The sequence below is a fragment of the Pinus tabuliformis genome, chromosome J, assembly GCF_031772625.1.
Source record: "Pinus tabuliformis cultivar Carrire ecotype Pingquan chromosome J, CPIR1, whole genome shotgun sequence".
Lineage (NCBI taxonomy): Eukaryota > Viridiplantae > Streptophyta > Pinopsida > Pinales > Pinaceae > Pinus > Pinus tabuliformis.
The window spans coordinates 622,423,308-622,441,717 of record NC_142295.1 but is presented as its reverse complement, the minus strand read 5'-3'; the positions used below and the strand labels follow the sequence as shown (position 1 = coordinate 622,441,717).

Sequence of the window (18,410 nt, the reverse complement as noted above, 5' to 3'; positions counted from 1 at the left end):
AAACTGTTGACCAAAGTTCATCATCATTAAATTCTCTAATATTTGGAAGTTTGACTAGCGTTGACTAAGCTGGTATTTGACTAGGTTTGACTAGTATCTTGGGCTTCAATTTGTGGCAATGATTTCAATAATTCTTGGATTTGTAAATATTAATGAACAACAATTTCTCCTTAGAAGAGTTGCTAGGTTTTTCCCGAGCTTGGGTTTTCCCAGGGTAATTTTGTTGTATCTATTGTGCTTGGCTATCTATTTTTGATCCTATTGTTTTCATTATATTACTGTTGAGATTTTTTGTGTGTAATTGCTTAATGATATATGTGATATAAGGTAATTGAATTGGAAATCAATGAAAAGTAATTATCAAGATCAGTTTCTACTTTGCATTATTGTAGAAAATTCAACATAGTATTAGAGGCTTGTTGAAAGATTGAAATCAGCCTTAGAGACAACTATTCAAGCAGCTTAATTGGGAAGTCAACCTTAGAGAAAAGTGTTAGTTTTTTGTAGCATCAGACAGGTGTTCTAGTCTTGATTTGTGTCAGAGAGGCTTGTTACCGCTCAAATTAGCAAGGGTCCTATATAGAAACTACTAGGTTAAGGGGCAACAATGGAGTAATAGCCCTCTGTCACCTCAGCTACGACTCCCTGCTCTTTACAGACTTTTACCGATGGGAGGAGTTCCAGTATGAGAGTAATCACAAGAATGGATGGATCAATGATAGGATATGGGGTGATTCCCAAAGCCTATTCATAAGAGAGACTCAATTGAATAGCTTGCTTGAGAAGCAAGGTGATAGGCTCTCTAGGAAGGGCTAAGAGGATACTTGAGCCTATCACCTTGCTTCTCAAGCAAGTTATTCAATTCAGTCTCTCTTATGAATAGACTTTGGGAATCACCCCATATCCTATTATTGATCCATCCATTCTTGTGATTCCTCTCATACCGGGACTCATCCCATTAGTGAAAGTTCGTAAAGAGCAAAGAGACTTAGCTGAGGTGACAGTGGGCTATCACTTCATTGTTTCCCATTAACCTAGTAGTTTCCCTGTAGGACCCCCCTGCTAGGACCCCTACTAGTTTGAGTGGTAACATTTTGGCATCGTTGTTGGGGAGGAAGCAGGTCTACCTCCCTAGTGAATTATTGAGGAATTGATTCATAGATGACTTTTCAACTATTCCTCTGGCAACTCCATTCATTGTCCATTCCCCTAGTTTGCTTGAAGGTGATACATTCCTCCTTTAACTAGGGTCGCTGCAAGAAGGGGAGAACGAACTCCATCACCTGTTAGAACTGCCCTTCTCCCTGAGTTTGAAAAGGTCAGAGATCCTACCCCCAAAATGGCAACAAATTCTAACACTGACCTAAACCAAGACCAACCCAAAATGAATCGAAGTGCAAGGCGTTTGGTTAGTGTATTTGCCCCTCTGAACTTGAGTAATGACCCCAAGTCTTTACTTAAGAAGTATAATAATTGGCTGCCCAAGTTCAAGGGTGATGCTACCATAAGTGTCCGTGACCATGTCGAAGAATTATATTGGAACATTTCTCCTAGGTTAGTATTTGACGAAGATAGGATCATGATGCTTTTTGCTTTGTCTCTTGAAGGGAAAGCAAGGGAATGGTACCTTAGTCTTCCCCCAGGATGCATTGACAACTCTGACCAATTTGAGGATATGTTCATGAGAAGATGGTCATGTGATGCACAAGGAACTTTCAACATTGAGAAATTTTACCAAATAAGTAGGGGAAGGGAAGACATCAAAGAATTCATCCAAAAATTTGATAGGGTAGTTAGGGACATCCCTGACCATTTGAAACCCACTGATGCTAGTATACTTGACAAATTTATCAAAGTTGTGGGTGGTCATCTGACGTATGCATTAAGGGATAAGAAACCTAAGACCTTGGTTGAGGCTAAAGAGATGGTCATGGAAGTTGAACAAAACCTACGAATTTCCAAGATGGATGTAGATGAACACCCTAAGGCTAAGGTTGAAGTCAAGAAGGGAAAATCCAAAGATCAAAACGAAGAAACCCTTTTAGTGCTTCTTAAGAAAGTTGATAATCTCAATGAGGAGATGAACTCATGAGATAGGCTCTACATGAACAAGCTCACCACCTTGGAAAGGGCCCAAAAATCAAGTTATATCCCCAAAGGGAAACCTTTCCCTAGGAAGAAAAATGAGGAGGATAAGCCAAGCTCAACTCAAATCCCCAACACTTTGGCTCCAACAAACGCTATGGAACAAGATTCATCCTCTGAGGATGAATAAAGTGATGAGGATGAGAGTGAAGATGAAGAAGTCAATGAGCAAGCTAATATTGTGGAATCTAAAGCCTTTAACATTTTGCTTGGAGGTTCATATACCCATCCTCCCATTAGTGAGGTAATTATTAAGGAGGAGAAAAGGGAGCCAATCCTCAACGCCAATGATAGTGGAAGATTCAAAGGGGTCCAATATTCACGAAAGAATAACAATGAAAACCCCACAACCTCCAAGGAAACCAACAAGAATGACTCAATTCCTAAGCAGGTCCCTCACAAAGAACCTCTCCTTAAAGATCCCCCTAAGAAGGATCTTTCGAAGAAAGTTAATCCCAAAAAGGATCCTCAAAAGAAAGAGCCCACCAAAAGGGATAAGGGTAAAGAGGTTGAGCTTGATATCAATTTAGAGACTACTATAGGGAAGATGATCATACAAGTTCCATTAAAGGAGATTGTGAAGCTTCCTCGGTAGCAATGGCAAGTTAAGAAGTCCCTGGGGTTTGAAGAGGAGGAATTACCCATAGCATTGCAAAATATCCATCTTCCTGATCTAAACCCAGGACATGAGCCATTCCTACTCACCTTGGCTATTAATGACCTTTTGTTACATAATTGCATGTTAGATTCAGGGGCTTCCGCGAATATCATGCCACTAAAGGTCATGAAGAAATTGAATCTTAACATCACTCAAAGTATAAAAGTGTGTGGTTTCAACTCCCAACCTGTTGAAGTAGAGGGCCTCATAAAAGATCTTAAGGTTTCTTTGGCTATGAATCTCAATATATCATTACTTATGGATGTTGTGGTCATAGATATCCCCGATGTTTGGGGGATGTTGTTATCAAGGAAATGGGGAGCCACTGTTGGTGGTCAACTTCAAATGGACTTATCATATGTCACCATTCCACAATCTGATGGGACCCCTTTCATTCTTTATAGAGAGCCTGCCTACCCTACTCATGTGGTCAAGCCAGGGCCAATTCCATATTATAAGATGCCTGAGGTTGAGAAACCTTCTCCCATACTCCCTTCACAAGAAGTTTGTATTCTTAAACGACCAAATCACAAAGCAAACAGGAAGTGGAAGCCTAAAAGAGAATATAAGGTTGGGGATGTGGTCTTGGTAGATAAAAATCCTGTGCCTGTCAAGATTCACGGAAAGGTCAGGGAAGATTATTACTACATTGCCAAACTTAATGATGAACTTTGGTCACAATCAGTCAAGTTGAGTCGTATCACCCCTTTCCTTGACACTTGACATTGTATTATATGCATGTTAGGGTAGGATGCATTGCATGTTGATTTTCTCATTAGAACTAACATCATATGATATTATCATGATAGATTAGCTGCATTTAGATTAAATTTGCATGGAAAATGATTTTACTTTCTTGTTGATTTTTATGGCCTAATACTAAGCATGGGTGATCATAAGACACCACAAAAACATGTTTCCCCATGTGCTTGGTCTTTGATATGTGCAGGTAACAGGTCTACAATACCAAGAGATTGTTGGTGTTCTCATGACCTCTCATTCGAGTAGCTTTGCACACCTTTCCAAGAGCTCATGTCCTAGTTGGAGCCAGATGTTACCCACTACCTATGGGTAGTATGCATAGGAGAATTTTTTTTCCTAGACCTCAGTCAGTAGCCAGCAACCCCTTGCAACCACTAGATAGCTCGATATGCCATTGTCTCCGCCACCTGAGCCAGCGATGTGGGCCTCTCGACCTTGAAGGTATGGATTTTTATTGGTATCGTTGAGTAATTTTCCTTACATATCATGGACACTTTTGGGCATGGATTGGTGGAGCTATTCGGCGGAAAGAGTGGGCTAGGCCTGTACTCTTGTCTCCTCTCGATTTGGTGGTTACGCTTGTATTGTAGTCCCGTGGGATCTCCTTTACTGGCCATTAGATTCAGGGTTGGCACTACATGGGAAATCCTAATTTTGGTTGCGTGGTCCCGCTTCCTGACACCATATACATCACTCCCTTCCACTCATTCTAACCCCATTCATCATTTTTCCCATCCGGGTCCACATGTGTCCACTAGGTCCACATAGGGTTAGCCTCCCCTTCCCCTTGTCCACACCTTGGGTCGGGCTTAGAACGATGCCCCGGAGGTTGATGCAACTAAAAAGAAAAGAAAAAGCATAATTTAGCCACTCTCAACAGGAAATGTACCACAAAATGCAAAAGATGGCCAAGACATACAAATTTAGCACGTGGGCAAAAGCCAAACATGAGCCCTACCCCTTATTTATGGAGATCATCCTCGTTCCTATGGGATCTAAATGAGCCCCCTCCACATTAAGGAACCCATGATTGTCCCAACCCCTGGTGGGCAATGAAATGCCCCACCTTAAAAGGGGGTACCTACTGCTATATCCTACACATCATGCTCTCATCCCCTAGAGCCCCGAGCAGTTTTGAAGAAAAATCAATCAAAAAGAAAAAAGGCATATGAAGAAGGGTAGAAAAACAAAGGCCAGGGTAACTCATGTACCACGATTTGCTCCCTCCTATACTCATATACCGAAGTGTGGGCCTCCCTCATTATAGCTACCCTTGTGACATTTGACTTGGATCCTTCCCCTAATTCCCACTTCATTCCATCACTATATCACATACCACCTGCCACCTGATGGATGTACCACGGACATGTCACCACCTTTAAAGGTTGAAACCACCTAATAAGGTCCTTGGTTAACCCTCTTATTGAGCTTGGAGACACTTGTACATGCCAAATCCCACTATGGAAGGGCATGCCACCATGAAGTGCCCCATTGATTCCATGATTTGTAAGCTCTTTTACTTCATTATCCTAATGATTTGTTGTATTGGAGGTGTTGTCGCACAGATTGTCACGACAACGCTCAGACCGGGGCCTGTCACCCTAATCCCCGATCTCTTTGTTTAAGCCGTCTCCCAAGGCTAAGGGGGGTAGACCCTATGGGATAAAGGAAGACCAACTGTGGACAAGTTGGGTTGGAAGACACAACAAGGCAATTTAGCACTCGATTGGTTAAAAAAATGATGTACTGGTGCCTTATGGAGTTAATAATTAAATGATTATTTATTAAATGTTGCAGAAATATGAACTTTGTAAAACAATCATTTATCATCAAATATCCCAAGCGATGCAAGATGTTCAATAAATGCACAATGCTTTAATAATGATCCAGCAATTAAATTTCTAAAGATTGAATGCTTTAAACAACCATACAATTTAAATGCTAACCAATTACCACTTTCATATAGCTAACTTTAAATAAATATTTAAGTGCATTTAACTATAGAGAAGTGGAACATAGATACCACAAAAGACACCAAAAAATGAATTTTAAATTTTTTAGGTTAAGCTTTTCAATTTTTTTTAATTTTTACATATTTTTTTATTTTTTTTTATAAAATTTTAAGTCTAAAAATAAAACAAAACTAAAATCTAATCTAAACTTAAATCTAAATTAAAAATAACCTAAAGACTAACCCTTTTTAACTTTTTTTTATTTTTTAAATTCTAAAATTAAAAATCAGAACAGAAGAACTAAAATCTAAATAAAGCTAAAATCTATTCTAAACTATATAAAATACAATCTAAATCTAAAACTTAAGATCTAACTTAATAAAATCAAAGTCCAATCTAATTAGCAAAATCAAAAAATTAAAATCTAACTAAAAGAACTAACGTATATACGTCATAATAAGAAAAATGAAAATTTGAAGTCTATCTAAATGAAATCAAAGTAAATAAATAAAAAATAGAAATACCTACGCTAACCTAAGAACCCAAAAAAAATCTAATTTCAAGCATATACTTACAAAATAAACATAAAATTAGATGTCTTACACTAAAAACCTGCCCATGCATAGAAAAAGCTTTTTATTTATTATGTGCAGGTGACGACCAAGAGCAGAAATGCGATGGGGGACAAGGACAGGTGAGCTCACATGGGAATGCACGTATGGGCAAGTCGCAAGCAGCAGCATATGCATGAGGGTGGACGGGCAACGTTGAAGCGTTGCAGGAATTCGTGGCAAGAAGATGGGTAGACGGGGCAGCGAAAACGTGGACAGTTTGGCGGGTCGGATGGGGAAGAGATAGCGGTGATGTCTACGCAGGTCGGTGTGCAGGTTTGCGTCAAGTTCCGACGGCGAAGAGGGTCCAACGCAGATGGAGGAAGGAGCGTAACAATGAGGAGATGAGGGGTGGCAAAGTGCGGTTTTGGATAGGCGATGGCAAGAGAAGGATGGAGCGATGGGACAGAAAATGCAGGTGGGCAGCGTGAAGCAGCGGGAGAGTGGAGCGTGGAGCTGGAAGTTAGGAGGGAGATCTCCGTGAGAGAAAGAGCAACGTGAGCAGAATGAGAGGGATGCAAATAGCCGCAACGGCAGCGAGGGGCGTAATGCAATAGCGCAGTGAAATGCAGCTGCGATTTGACGGAGCAGGGTAAATAAAATCGATCTTAGGCAATAGAGAAACTTAAACCGGAGGTAACAGACCCGTAATCCAGAAACTTAATCAAAATTTTAAATCCCTCCTGCTCTAGATTGCCTAATGGAAACCCTAATCAAATTGCCTGATGGAAAACCCTGAAAAATTTTCAAAATCTGTACCTGCAACCTGCAAAAACCGAACACCCAAAAATAAAATGTGCAAGGAAGAAACCTAAAACCCTAACAAAAACTAGCTAAATAATTACAGTGATTACAAATTAAAGGCTCTAAATAGCTAGATTTGCTATTATGCCACAGAAATAGTTTCAAAATTTTAAACTTAATGTGAGGTGCTTCAAAAAACCCTTCATGCATCGACAAGAAAAATTCAAATAATAAGCCTGGGATCAAAATTGGTTGGGCTCTTTCAGAAAACGCAATCCGACAGTTGGCTGGTTCAGCCGAGAACTTCCCCTAACGCCTGGTAAACTCAAAATTAAGGATATCCTGCACAACTTGAATCAACCATTAACATAGAGGAAGAAAACAACAGTGAAATTCAGATCAAATGAAGATACCTGCCATTATATTTCAGAAAATAAACTATCATTCAAACCCCAGAGATCAGACAAGATACCTGTGCCTAAATCAATCTTCATCAAGCTATCATCAATGGCTGAAACTAAATTTATGCAAAAAAATAAAACATCTTACAACATTTCCAAAAGAGTAACACCAGCAAGATTTTCAACCCCAAAGTCTTTCTTTATTGCACAAAAAATGACTACAAGAGAGCTTTCTTTAGCACACGACTCTCAGATCGAATCATCTCAAATGACCCCTAACACCCTATTTAAAGGAAAGTTTCCCAACGGATAATTCGAATCATCCATGTCAAAGTGATTTCGACTGTCGATGAGGATCAAAATCTCTTTTAATCTAATCCGTCGAAATTTTAAATGCATTTTAATATATTAAAGATTAAAATTTTGCATTTATTTCCTCAAAACTTTGACTTATTATTATTTTATTATTTTATTTTATTTTTCAAATTATTTATTTATTTTTTAATTTATTTTTAAATTTTAATTTATTTTATTTTTTATTTATTTTATTTTTTTATTTTATTACTTTTTATTACTTTTACTTTTTATTATTTTTATTTTTTATTATTTTTATTTTTTATTATTTTTATTTTTTGTTATTTTTATTTTTTATTTTTGGATCCTCGAACTTAGCCTTTGGAAAAAAAGGACCTAAGACTTATGAGGGGATAAAACATTTTCTAACCCTAAAGACACTTTACATCATGAATTTTACAAATTTACATCTCAAGGGGGAAAACCCATTTGACATAGACCCTCCTAGACCACCCAGTTCTACGACACAAATATAATCTAGCAGATCAAGAAATTTGTAATAACCTAACCAAATAGTTAGGATTATTTCCAAATTACTTTTACATAGATTGGAAGCACACTAGGATTCCCCTAAGATTCTAATGACAAAATCCATTCCGACTTTGGGGTTAGGCTGAAGGAAAAACTCTGCCGACCATGGGTCGGTGAGACAAAAAACCTTCCGGAACGCAGATCATCACTAGAAGATTAGGTTTACCTAGGCAAATACATACATGACACGGATCTGCTAAGATTATTTACAATTTACACATATAGACTAGGTTTACAACATAACATGATCGGGCTAATGATGAAAGTCGAATGGCACGGATACGACGATCAAGCGCTACACTTTTGCGAAAAAAGGGAGTGTACTGCTATGGGTAGTTGACACGTAGTGGTCAACATCTAGCTCTACTTGGGGACACGTTGCTACATTGTAGGAATGTGAGAATCCAGAATCTGCATCAGCGCAACACACGATAAAACATAAGTAGCATCCATCCAAAACTCATCATATAACATTAGGTACATGAAAGATATAAGCTCTTCATTTATAAAATATCTAGTAACATGAAAAGTAAATCTAATCCTAAAACAGGAATGAAAATGTTGAAAAAACAAAGAGTAGGGTTAGAAATACAGAGGATGCCCCATGGCATCAGATGTGTTCAATAGGGTGTATACTGAGCATTTGCCTGCTTTCAGGCAAATCTGTCGGCTGCTTCTCAGATGTGCCATGTCCAATTCTGCATATGGTAGGACTTTTTTCTGTCCAAAAATCAAGCTACTCGCAGCCATCTGATGCATCAAATCTTCTTCTCGTTCTCTTTCTTTTGCGTTTTTTCTTTGTGGCAGGCTATATCACTGATGACGTGGAACTTTCTGCTTCAAACCTCTCAGATGAAGTATGTAAGATATGTGTGACATGTCTTTCTTTATTCTGCATCTGTCCTGTCAAGGATGATGGATCAATCTCACAAGTGCCATGAGTTATAACTTGATCTTCTATGACTGGTGGATTAACCGTGTGAGCATCAACCTGATTATTAATTTCCCTTTTATCCAGGTCACCTTCAATTAGCCACTTTTCAATGGAACAAAGGACGTCATAATAAGATGGAGCTTGTTGCAGCAGATAAGGAGGCTTTTGATCTATTGACGTTTCCTGGTTTTTTTCATCTTCTGACTGCTGTTGAATTTTCTGAACCTGTATTTTAATGGCATCTATCTGACTAGAGTGTTCAACTTTCATAGCAATGATTTCCCTGGCATGGTCTTCTTCCATATCTTTTATTACTTTATCGTTCTTTTCCTTTATGGTCATCAAGCAGTGCTGCATAGAGTTTATCTCTTTCTTATGATTTGCTTGCATGGTAGCCAACTGATTATTATGATCGAATGCCATGATAGTCATTTCTTCATCCATAGTTAATAACTTGTTTTGCATAGAATTAATTTCCCTATCATGATTAGTTTTCATGGTCGTCATATTTTCCTCTAACCCTGATAACTTGCTTTGCATAAAACTAATTTTTGTGTCATGGTTAGTTATCATGGCCTCAATTTCCTTAGCATGTTGATTTTGCATGTCGGTTATGTGATCATAGTGTTTAATTTTCATGATCTCCATCTCCTTATTATGTTCTTCCAGGTGGGTGCATAAATTTCTCACATCATTGGCGTAATTAGTTTGATTGATCTCCATATTTTTTACCAGCCGCATTAGTTCTTGTATAATTTGCTTCTGATCTTCCTTTTCATTGTCAACACTATTTTTACAATTTTCCCCTGCTTTTCCACTATCATGGATTTGATCTGCAATGGTACAGATGGATGGCACATTCTGATATGAAGAATTGTCTTGAAATCTTTCCTCGACAGCTAGACCTTTTATAAGATTACTTTCATTCTGTTGCACAATTTTAGCGGCACAAGGCGAGCTATCTAGATAACCATATCTATCTTTAAAAGCATTGAAAATGTCTTGTAAAGAAGTGAAAGAGTCTTCAGGACAATTATTAAACCAATTCAAAGCATTACCCTCTAAAGAAAGGACAAATAGACGCATTTTGACATCTTCATGATCGTACTGAGGAGATCTACAATATATGAACATTATACGATAAAAATTCCATAAATGCCTTCTAACAACAACTAAATCACCACCCGAGAACAAAGGTAATTTAGAAATGGCCACTTCTAGAATATCATGGAGAACATCAGTAAAATGACATGGTTTAAACGAATAATCCATGATGAATAACGAGGGACCAAATGGATGATAGAAAGAGATCTCTTCTCAAGAAAATCAAGAGATGAAAGAAGTGGAGTCGCCACTTGAACAATGAATCTAACTCTAGGATCCAAAAAACAACCAACAAGTAGATATGAGGGAGGCTTCTTGTCTGGGAAAAATAAATGAAAAGAAATGGAGCCGCCACCCAAACAAGAAACGAACTGATGATTAAACGATATGACGAAAGATAAGGCGATGAAAAGATCCAAATGATGCCAAAAAATGTTGACTTTGCTAGCTCAAATGAGAGATGAGAAAGATAAAAGAATGATGAATGTCAAAATGTCATTGAAACGCAGAGAATAAAATGTCCCCGACAACGGCACCAAAAAATGTTGTCATTGCCGGCTCAAATGATAAAGATGATATGAGGAGAATGAATGTCGTTGAAATGCCAGCGACAGAAAAACTTTTCCCGGCAACGGTGCCAAAAAATGTCATTGTTGCCAGCTAAAATGAACAGATGAGAATGATAATGAAATGATGAGAAATGAAAAGATTAATGTCGTTGAAACGCCGAGAATAAAATGCCCCCAGTAGCGGTGCCAAAAAATGTTGTCGCACAGGTTGTCACAACAACGCTCAGACCGGGGGTTGTCACCTTGATTCCCGATCTGTCCGTTTAAGCTGTCTCCGGAGGCTAAGGGGGGTAGACCCTATGGGATAACGGAAGACCAACTGTGGACCAGTTGGATTGGGAGACACAACAAGGCAATTTAGCACCCGATTGATTAAAAAAATGATGTACCAGTGCCTTATGGAGTTAATGATTAAATGATTATTTATTAAATGTTGCAGAAATATGAACTTTGTAAAACAATCATTTATCATCAAATATCCCAAGCGATGCAAGATGTTCAATAAATGCACAAAGCTTCAATAACGATCCAGCAATTAAATTCCTAAAGATTGAATGCCTTAAACAACCATAAAATTTAAATGCTAACCAATTACCACTTTCATATAGCTAACTTTAAATAAATATTTAAGTGCATTTAACTATAGAGAAGTGGAACATAAATACCACAAAAGACACCAAAAAATGAATTTTAAATTTTTTAGGTTAAGCTTTTCAAAAAATTTTAATTTTTACATATTTTTTTATTTTTTTTATAAAATTTTAAGTCTAAAAATAAAACAAAACTAAAATCTAATCTAAACTTAAATCTAAATTAAAAATAAGCTAAAGACCAACCATTTTTAACTTTTTTATTTTTTAAATTCTAAAATTAAAAATCAGAACAGGAGAACTAAAATCTATTCTAAACTATATAAAATAAAATCTAAATCTAAAACTTAAGATCTAACTTAATAAAATCAAAGTCTAATCTAACTAGCAAAATCAAAAAATTAAAATCTAACTAAAAGAACTAACGTATATACATCATAATAAGAAAAATGAAAATTTGAAGTCTATCTAAATGAAATCAAAGTAAATAAATAAAAAATAGAAAAACCTACGCTAACCTAAGAACCCAAAAAAATTCTAATTTAAAGTATATAATTACAAAATAAACATAAAATCAGATGTCTTACACTAAAAACCTGCCCATGCATAGAAAAAGCTTTTTATTTATTGCATGCAGGTGACGACCAGGAGCATAAATGTGATGGGGGACAAGGACGGGTGAGCTCACACAGGAATGCACGTATGGGCAAGTCGCAGGCAGCAGCATATTCGTGAGGGTGGACGGGCAGCGTTGAAGCGTTGCAAAAATTCATGGCAAGAAGATGGGTAGACCGGACAGTGAAAACGTGGACAGTTTGGCAGGCCGGATGGGGAAGAGATAGCAGTGATGTCTGTGCAGGTCGGTGTGCAGGTTTGCGTCAAGTTCTGACGGCGAAGAGGATCTAACGCAGATGGAGGAAGGAGCGTAACAACGAGGAGATGAGGGGTGGCAAAGTGCGGTTTTGGAAAGGCGATCGCAGGAGAAGGATGGAGCGATGGGACAAAAAACGCAGGTGGGCAGCGTGAAGCAGCGAGAGAGTGGAGAATGGAGCTGGAAGTTAGGAGGGAGATCTCTGTGAGAGAAAGAGCAACGTGAGCAGAATGAGAGGGACGCAGATAGCCACAACGGCAGCGAGGGGCATAATGGAATACGGCAGTGAAATGAAGTTGCATTTTGATGGAGCAGGCTAAAGAAAATCGATCTTGGGCAACAGAGAAACTTAAACCGGAGGTAACAGACCCGTAATCCAGAAACTTAATCAAAATATTAAATCCCTCCTGCTCCAGATTGCCTGATGGAAACCCTGATCAGATTGCCTGATGGAAAACCCAAATTTTTCAACAAAAAAAAACCCTGAAATTTTTTCAAAAAAACTCTGAAAGGGGACGCATTGGATCTTATGTAGGATTGTAGGTGGGTCTCCATTTGGGGCTTCGTTTCCCTATACGGGGTCCAAGCCCTCCATAGGGCCACATTGGCACTTGTAAGGTGAGCGTTGAGAGCCATGGGCCTCCACCATAGCAGAAAGTACTTCATGGATCCCCAACACCACTCAGTGATTGCTCGTGTTCCACCTTTTGGATGAGGATGATGCACCTAGTTCACCATGCCCAACTGGCTCCACACTTGCACCATACACTTGGTAGATGTTCCAGGGTCTAGATGAGGATGTGTCTCATTGCAGGAGACAAAGGGAGGGCTTATGTCATCATCCTAGCCCTTACAGATGGTTTACAAGCATTATCAATCCACTTGGAGACCCATGAGGATGTCCTTGTGCCCCCACACCCACTTGGGAGCACCACATGTGACTTACTTGGGAAACAAGGGGCCAACCCCTTGTCCACTATGTTTGGAGTCCATTTTCTCACCATGGCACACTTTGGACTTCATTAGGCCTTCTCAATGGCCCAATGACTCATTATATTGATTATTTTTCCCTCTTGAGAGGCTTATTTTTATGTTATTGAGCTATCTTGGTGGGTTTGTCACCAAGTAATGTTGTTATTGCACATTATTTTATTATTTGGGGCTCAATTAGGCCTAATTAGGCAAATCGAACTCTTTAGAGATCATATAAATTGATGAGAGGTGATTCATTTCTCTCATCATCACTTGTTTGGGTTTAGTAGCTACTTGGAGAATTTCACATTCCCTTTTGGAGGACGAGTTTGGTTTCATGGATGAATTTTGATGTTTGGATATTATTCTCTTGGTCTTGGAGCTTCATTTTTGTCATGATCTGATGATTGGATACACTCATTGTACATGTAAGTGATTTATTTTTCATGTTTATTCTTGCATTTATCATATCACATGAATGTGGATTTTCACTATCTAGGTCTGAAATTTACTGCTACATTATGCAAAATGGTGGAAGTTTTGATCTATTGAACCATTGCATCACTGCATGTGTCATGTATGAATGGGTGAATGTTCCTAAAGCTTACTTTTGTTAAAAATCAAAGTCGCATGTAGACACATGGAGTGTGTGCATGTGGTTCCCATCCAACGTTCGCTCTATTAGATGGTGAGGAAGATGGGAGGCATTCCATCTTTCCGAGATTCTATTTTTCATTCTCTTGCGAGAATGGTGTTCTAATACATAGGAGTCACTGGCAGTAGTACGTTGATTGAGGGTCGGGGGTGGCCAGTTGTAGCAAATCCTTGCACAATTGAGCCTACGGTTGGGTGGAGAGTTGTCCCCAAAACCTTGTTGCGGTAAGCCTACTTCTACCACAGGTAAGCACTATTCATAGTTGAATTTAGTTTATTAATTACATGTTTATTTGGCTAGGTAAGTGCCACTCTGATTTAAATTTAATGTTAATTAGAAAAGTTAATTAGATATTTATTTTTGGACTGTTACATTATTTTAAGAGAGCTATTGATTAATAGTTTTCACATAATATTAAGCAAAAATTAAAACAATGTTACCATAAATTCATGAAGTGGAACACTACAGCACGTTGAAACCCCAAAGGCTTTTGTATTAATTCAAAAAAGTATACAAGAGAGCTTGATAGCTTAGTACACGATCCAGAGATCGGATGAACTGACTAACAAATAACCTCCTATTTAAAGATAAATCCTCCAACAGCTAGTTCCAGTGATCCTCGTCAAAGCAATCTCAACCGTTGATGAAGATTAAAATTTCTTTTAATCTCGTCTGAAAAAATTATAAATTATTGAGAAAATTCGAAATTTTCAATTAAATGTTATTTTGATTAATTCAAAAATTAAAATTTTGAATTAATTTCCTCAAAATTTTGACTTTGACTTAACCCCAGGGACCAAGCGCTTAAAATTTAGCAAAATAATCAATTTACCTTAGTCCCTAGGCCTCTTAAAATTTAATTTTAAAAGACCCACGAATTTTTCCTTTGGAAAATTTAAATTTACCTAAGACCTATAATTAATTAAATTTCTGACTTAGGATTTTTATTTATTTTGGCCAGAAAATTTAATTAATTAACATATGAGGGGATAAATTATTTTTCTAACCCTCAAGACACTTTACATCATGATTTTTACATTTTTTACATCTCAAGGGAGAAAACCCATTTGCAAAAGACCCTCACAGACTACCCAATTCTGCGACACAAATATAATCCAACAGACAAAGCAATTTGTAATAAAATAACCTAACCAAATAGTTAGGATTATTCCCAAATCACTTTTACACAGACTCGATCTAGAACACTAGGACTCCCCTAAGATCCCAGTGACCAAATCCATTCCGGCTTTGGGGTAAGGTTGAATGAAAACTCTGCCGACCATTCGAGAATGGATCAGCGAGACAAAAAACCTCCTGGAATGTAAATCGTCACCAGAAAAGTAGGTTTACCTAGGTGATTACATACACAACACGGATCCACTGAGATTATTTACATTATACACATGCAGACTGGGTTTACATTATAAGATGATGATCAAGCTGATGATGATAGTTCGATGGCACGAACACATCAATCAGGCACTATCCCTTTTGTGAAAAAAAGGGGGTGTACTACTATGGGTCGTTGACACGTAGTGGTCAACAGGACCTAAATATGAAGCAGGTGTGAGGGAAGAATGGACCAAAACAGTAGAGAAGGATGTGAGGAAAGCCATAACAACTTAGAAATATTCAAACAAAGTGTAGAGAATAAAAAATTTCACAACACTGCCAAAAAACAACAATTCACCCAGATGACGAGTTTTGAGTGCATTTAGGGAGAGAGAATAGGCCCAAAACAATTCTCTATATAACAAATACAACTTGTTATGAAAATGCGACTCTTCACAATAAGATATTTTATACACCTCAGACAGATGTTGGTTGAGAAAGGGCTATATATATATATATATATATATATATATATATATATATATATTAATTAATAATTTTTTGGTATTAGGATCTTTTATTGTTCTGTAATCTGTATTAATGAAGGGATCCACTTGATACCTTGTAACTACAAACGAACTTCCAAATATATAAATGTGCCTCATTATATGTGATATACCCCTTGGCATTAAAAAATGTACAAATTTCTAGTGATAGTGATTTTGTACTATTATCACAATGAAATGCCTTTTATTAGAGATGGATATGCACAAGGACCTATGTAGAGCATTACATTCCCATGTGAATACATTTTTCCCCACACAATCCTTTGTCGAACGTGATTGCAGGCAATAATCTAATAAAATTTAGATTATTTAGATTTCACCCAGTAAACATGTTCACAAGCATACTTCCTTGAACGTGTTGTGTTACCCAACCCAAGAAAATATCTTTAGATCATAATACCATCACGAATGTAGCAAAAGTCCTTTCAAATATTTTCAACAGTCCCACAAAAATCTGCAGGGTGCCCTTCACTTCTGTACCCTGTGTTAAACTATAGTGTTCATCCTGTAATAATTCAACCACAAAGGGAATGTTGAAATAATGGACTCTGATACCAAAGAAAATACCCCATATATTCACATGCTTCAACCAGGTTAAAAATTGAATGATATACCTTATGGAATCAATCTCCAATTTTAATATAGGTCGCTTACAATTAATTATCACATTCAAATCAACCATCATGATAAATTTCTCTAATACATGACAATTTAGCACAATATATTATAAATAACTAATAATAACGAAGATAATTATATTATGACATTTGATATACTAAAAGCCATCCAAAGGCTGCATACAATGTAACTACATATTCATAAATTTGCACCGAAAAAAGGAAAGTATATGCAATGAAAGATGCTACAAACAAAATAATTCTCAATTAATCAATGGCCATTCTGTGCCAATAATGTGCAGATATAGCAACATTATCTAGTACTGACCTTTGGGAATCCACCGATATGGCGCGCTGTCAATATTGTTCTTTGCAAAGTGCTTGTCCATATCTACAAAACATCAACATATACAGAAATTTGTTTTTGACTTGCTACAACTTAGTCAGCTTTACCACCATAAACATGCATACAGTGAGACTCGAGACAAGAATGTATATAACACAAAATGAAGATCAGTTCCATGACTAAAACCTAATCATACAAAGATGATTCACTGATCACCTTAGCAAATCCTTGAGGAGTTTCAGCATATATTCTAACAAATTTGTCCATTTGCTAAAATAATAGCCCTTATTACTACAGTTACAAACATTCCTCTCATAAAAGTGAAAACCTTGAGTTTTGCAGTAATGCGTGGGAAAGGTAACACTAATATAGAGTTCTCTAGAAACTCACAGAAGCAGTACGCTCAGATCTTAGTCTCTTGTTAACAAAATCAGCCAATTTCTTTGCATAGTGTTCCCCATCTTCACTGCAAAATGAATTGAATCCCAGGATCTTTTATTCCAATAAGAAAACACTTCTAAAACAATGAGAAGATCATAAAAGAGTCGTATAGTTGTTAATCACATGCGGCTTGTGTAATACAATACATCAAGGAAAACAGCAATGTACTGAAAAAGATGGCATTTCATCCAACAGAATTTTCCTGAACCTGCATATTTTAAAGGTTTTAAACGATTTATCACTCGATCTCTTGCCACTAGAAGTAACTTGGCATAATTTAAGCAGAAAAACTAAATCAGTGATGGGAAAATATAAAGACATGTATTTTATTACACCAGTAAATCTATACTGTGTTTGTATCCAGAAATTATCCTTTGCTCATCAGATGTACTTAGACAAAATCATTCTTGCATAACAAGTAGGGGAATGAAGTAGACATCAAAATGCAAAAAAATGGTTACAACAGAAGATGGGCGCAATGTGAGTCCTCTCCTTCTTGTAATGTCCCCATTTTCAGTTTCCCTTATAATGCGGCTAGGATGGATTTCCACAGTTGGTGAGACCCTAGTCATGGGAGCGAAATCTCCTTATCAGTGGGCCCGAAAGGTTTTGGAGGAGTTTTATGGGTCCAACAAAGTTCACTTGGCATATTTCATCATCAGGGTCAATTCCACATAGCTTATCCCTGGTTCTGCTGCATTCCAACAATTCCCGTAAAACGGGGTTATTATTGAGCCTATCTTAAATCAAATACGCTTATGGCACCATTTTGGAAGGAATATTTGACGAAACACCTTAGTGTAATAGCGTGTTGGAACCAGATCGAAGAGATCTACATGATGGGATGGTGAAAAGTGACTTTCAATGGCCCCGGAGAGATTGTAGAGGTGAATTTGTCATTTTCCTAAATTAAAAGAGATTGTAATTAGTCACTAATTAAATAAAAAATGGGAAAATGCTTAATTGAAGAAAAAACCCAGAAGGGGAAAAGTGACTTAAGTAAAATAAACTAAAAATCACTTAAATCAAGTAAAGGGGAGAAACTTCTAAAGTAGAAATAAAATAATAAAATAATAAAATAAAGTGCTTCTAGAAGGTTGGAGAGGGGTCCATTAGATCTATAAAGGGAGGGGAAGAAAATCATTTGGGACATCTTGGAGTTGAATATTTTTCTATTCGTGAGGGTTGGTGAACTTGGTTGTCAGCTTCAATGGCCCCAGGACGAAAACACTTGGGTATTTCGAAGAGAGTGGAC

The 18,410-nt window shown here is 37.3% G+C and overlaps 1 protein-coding gene across 4 annotated transcripts in view; it reads right to left on the bottom strand.

Annotated features, from left to right (window-relative positions):
* F2KP (fructose-2,6-bisphosphatase) overlaps positions 1-18,410 on the bottom strand; it is a 420,497-nt gene that overhangs the window by 44,776 nt on the left and 357,311 nt on the right. For all 4 annotated transcript variants that reach the window (XM_089378232.1, XM_089378231.1, XM_089378235.1 and 1 more), the window contains 2 exons: positions 17,105-17,180; positions 16,697-16,759 (listed from right to left, as the gene is read on the bottom strand). In XM_089378232.1, coding sequence (XP_089234358.1) covers positions 16,697-16,759; positions 17,105-17,180 — 139 coding nt within the window. The remainder of the gene's footprint in view (positions 1-16,696; positions 16,760-17,104; positions 17,181-18,410) is intronic.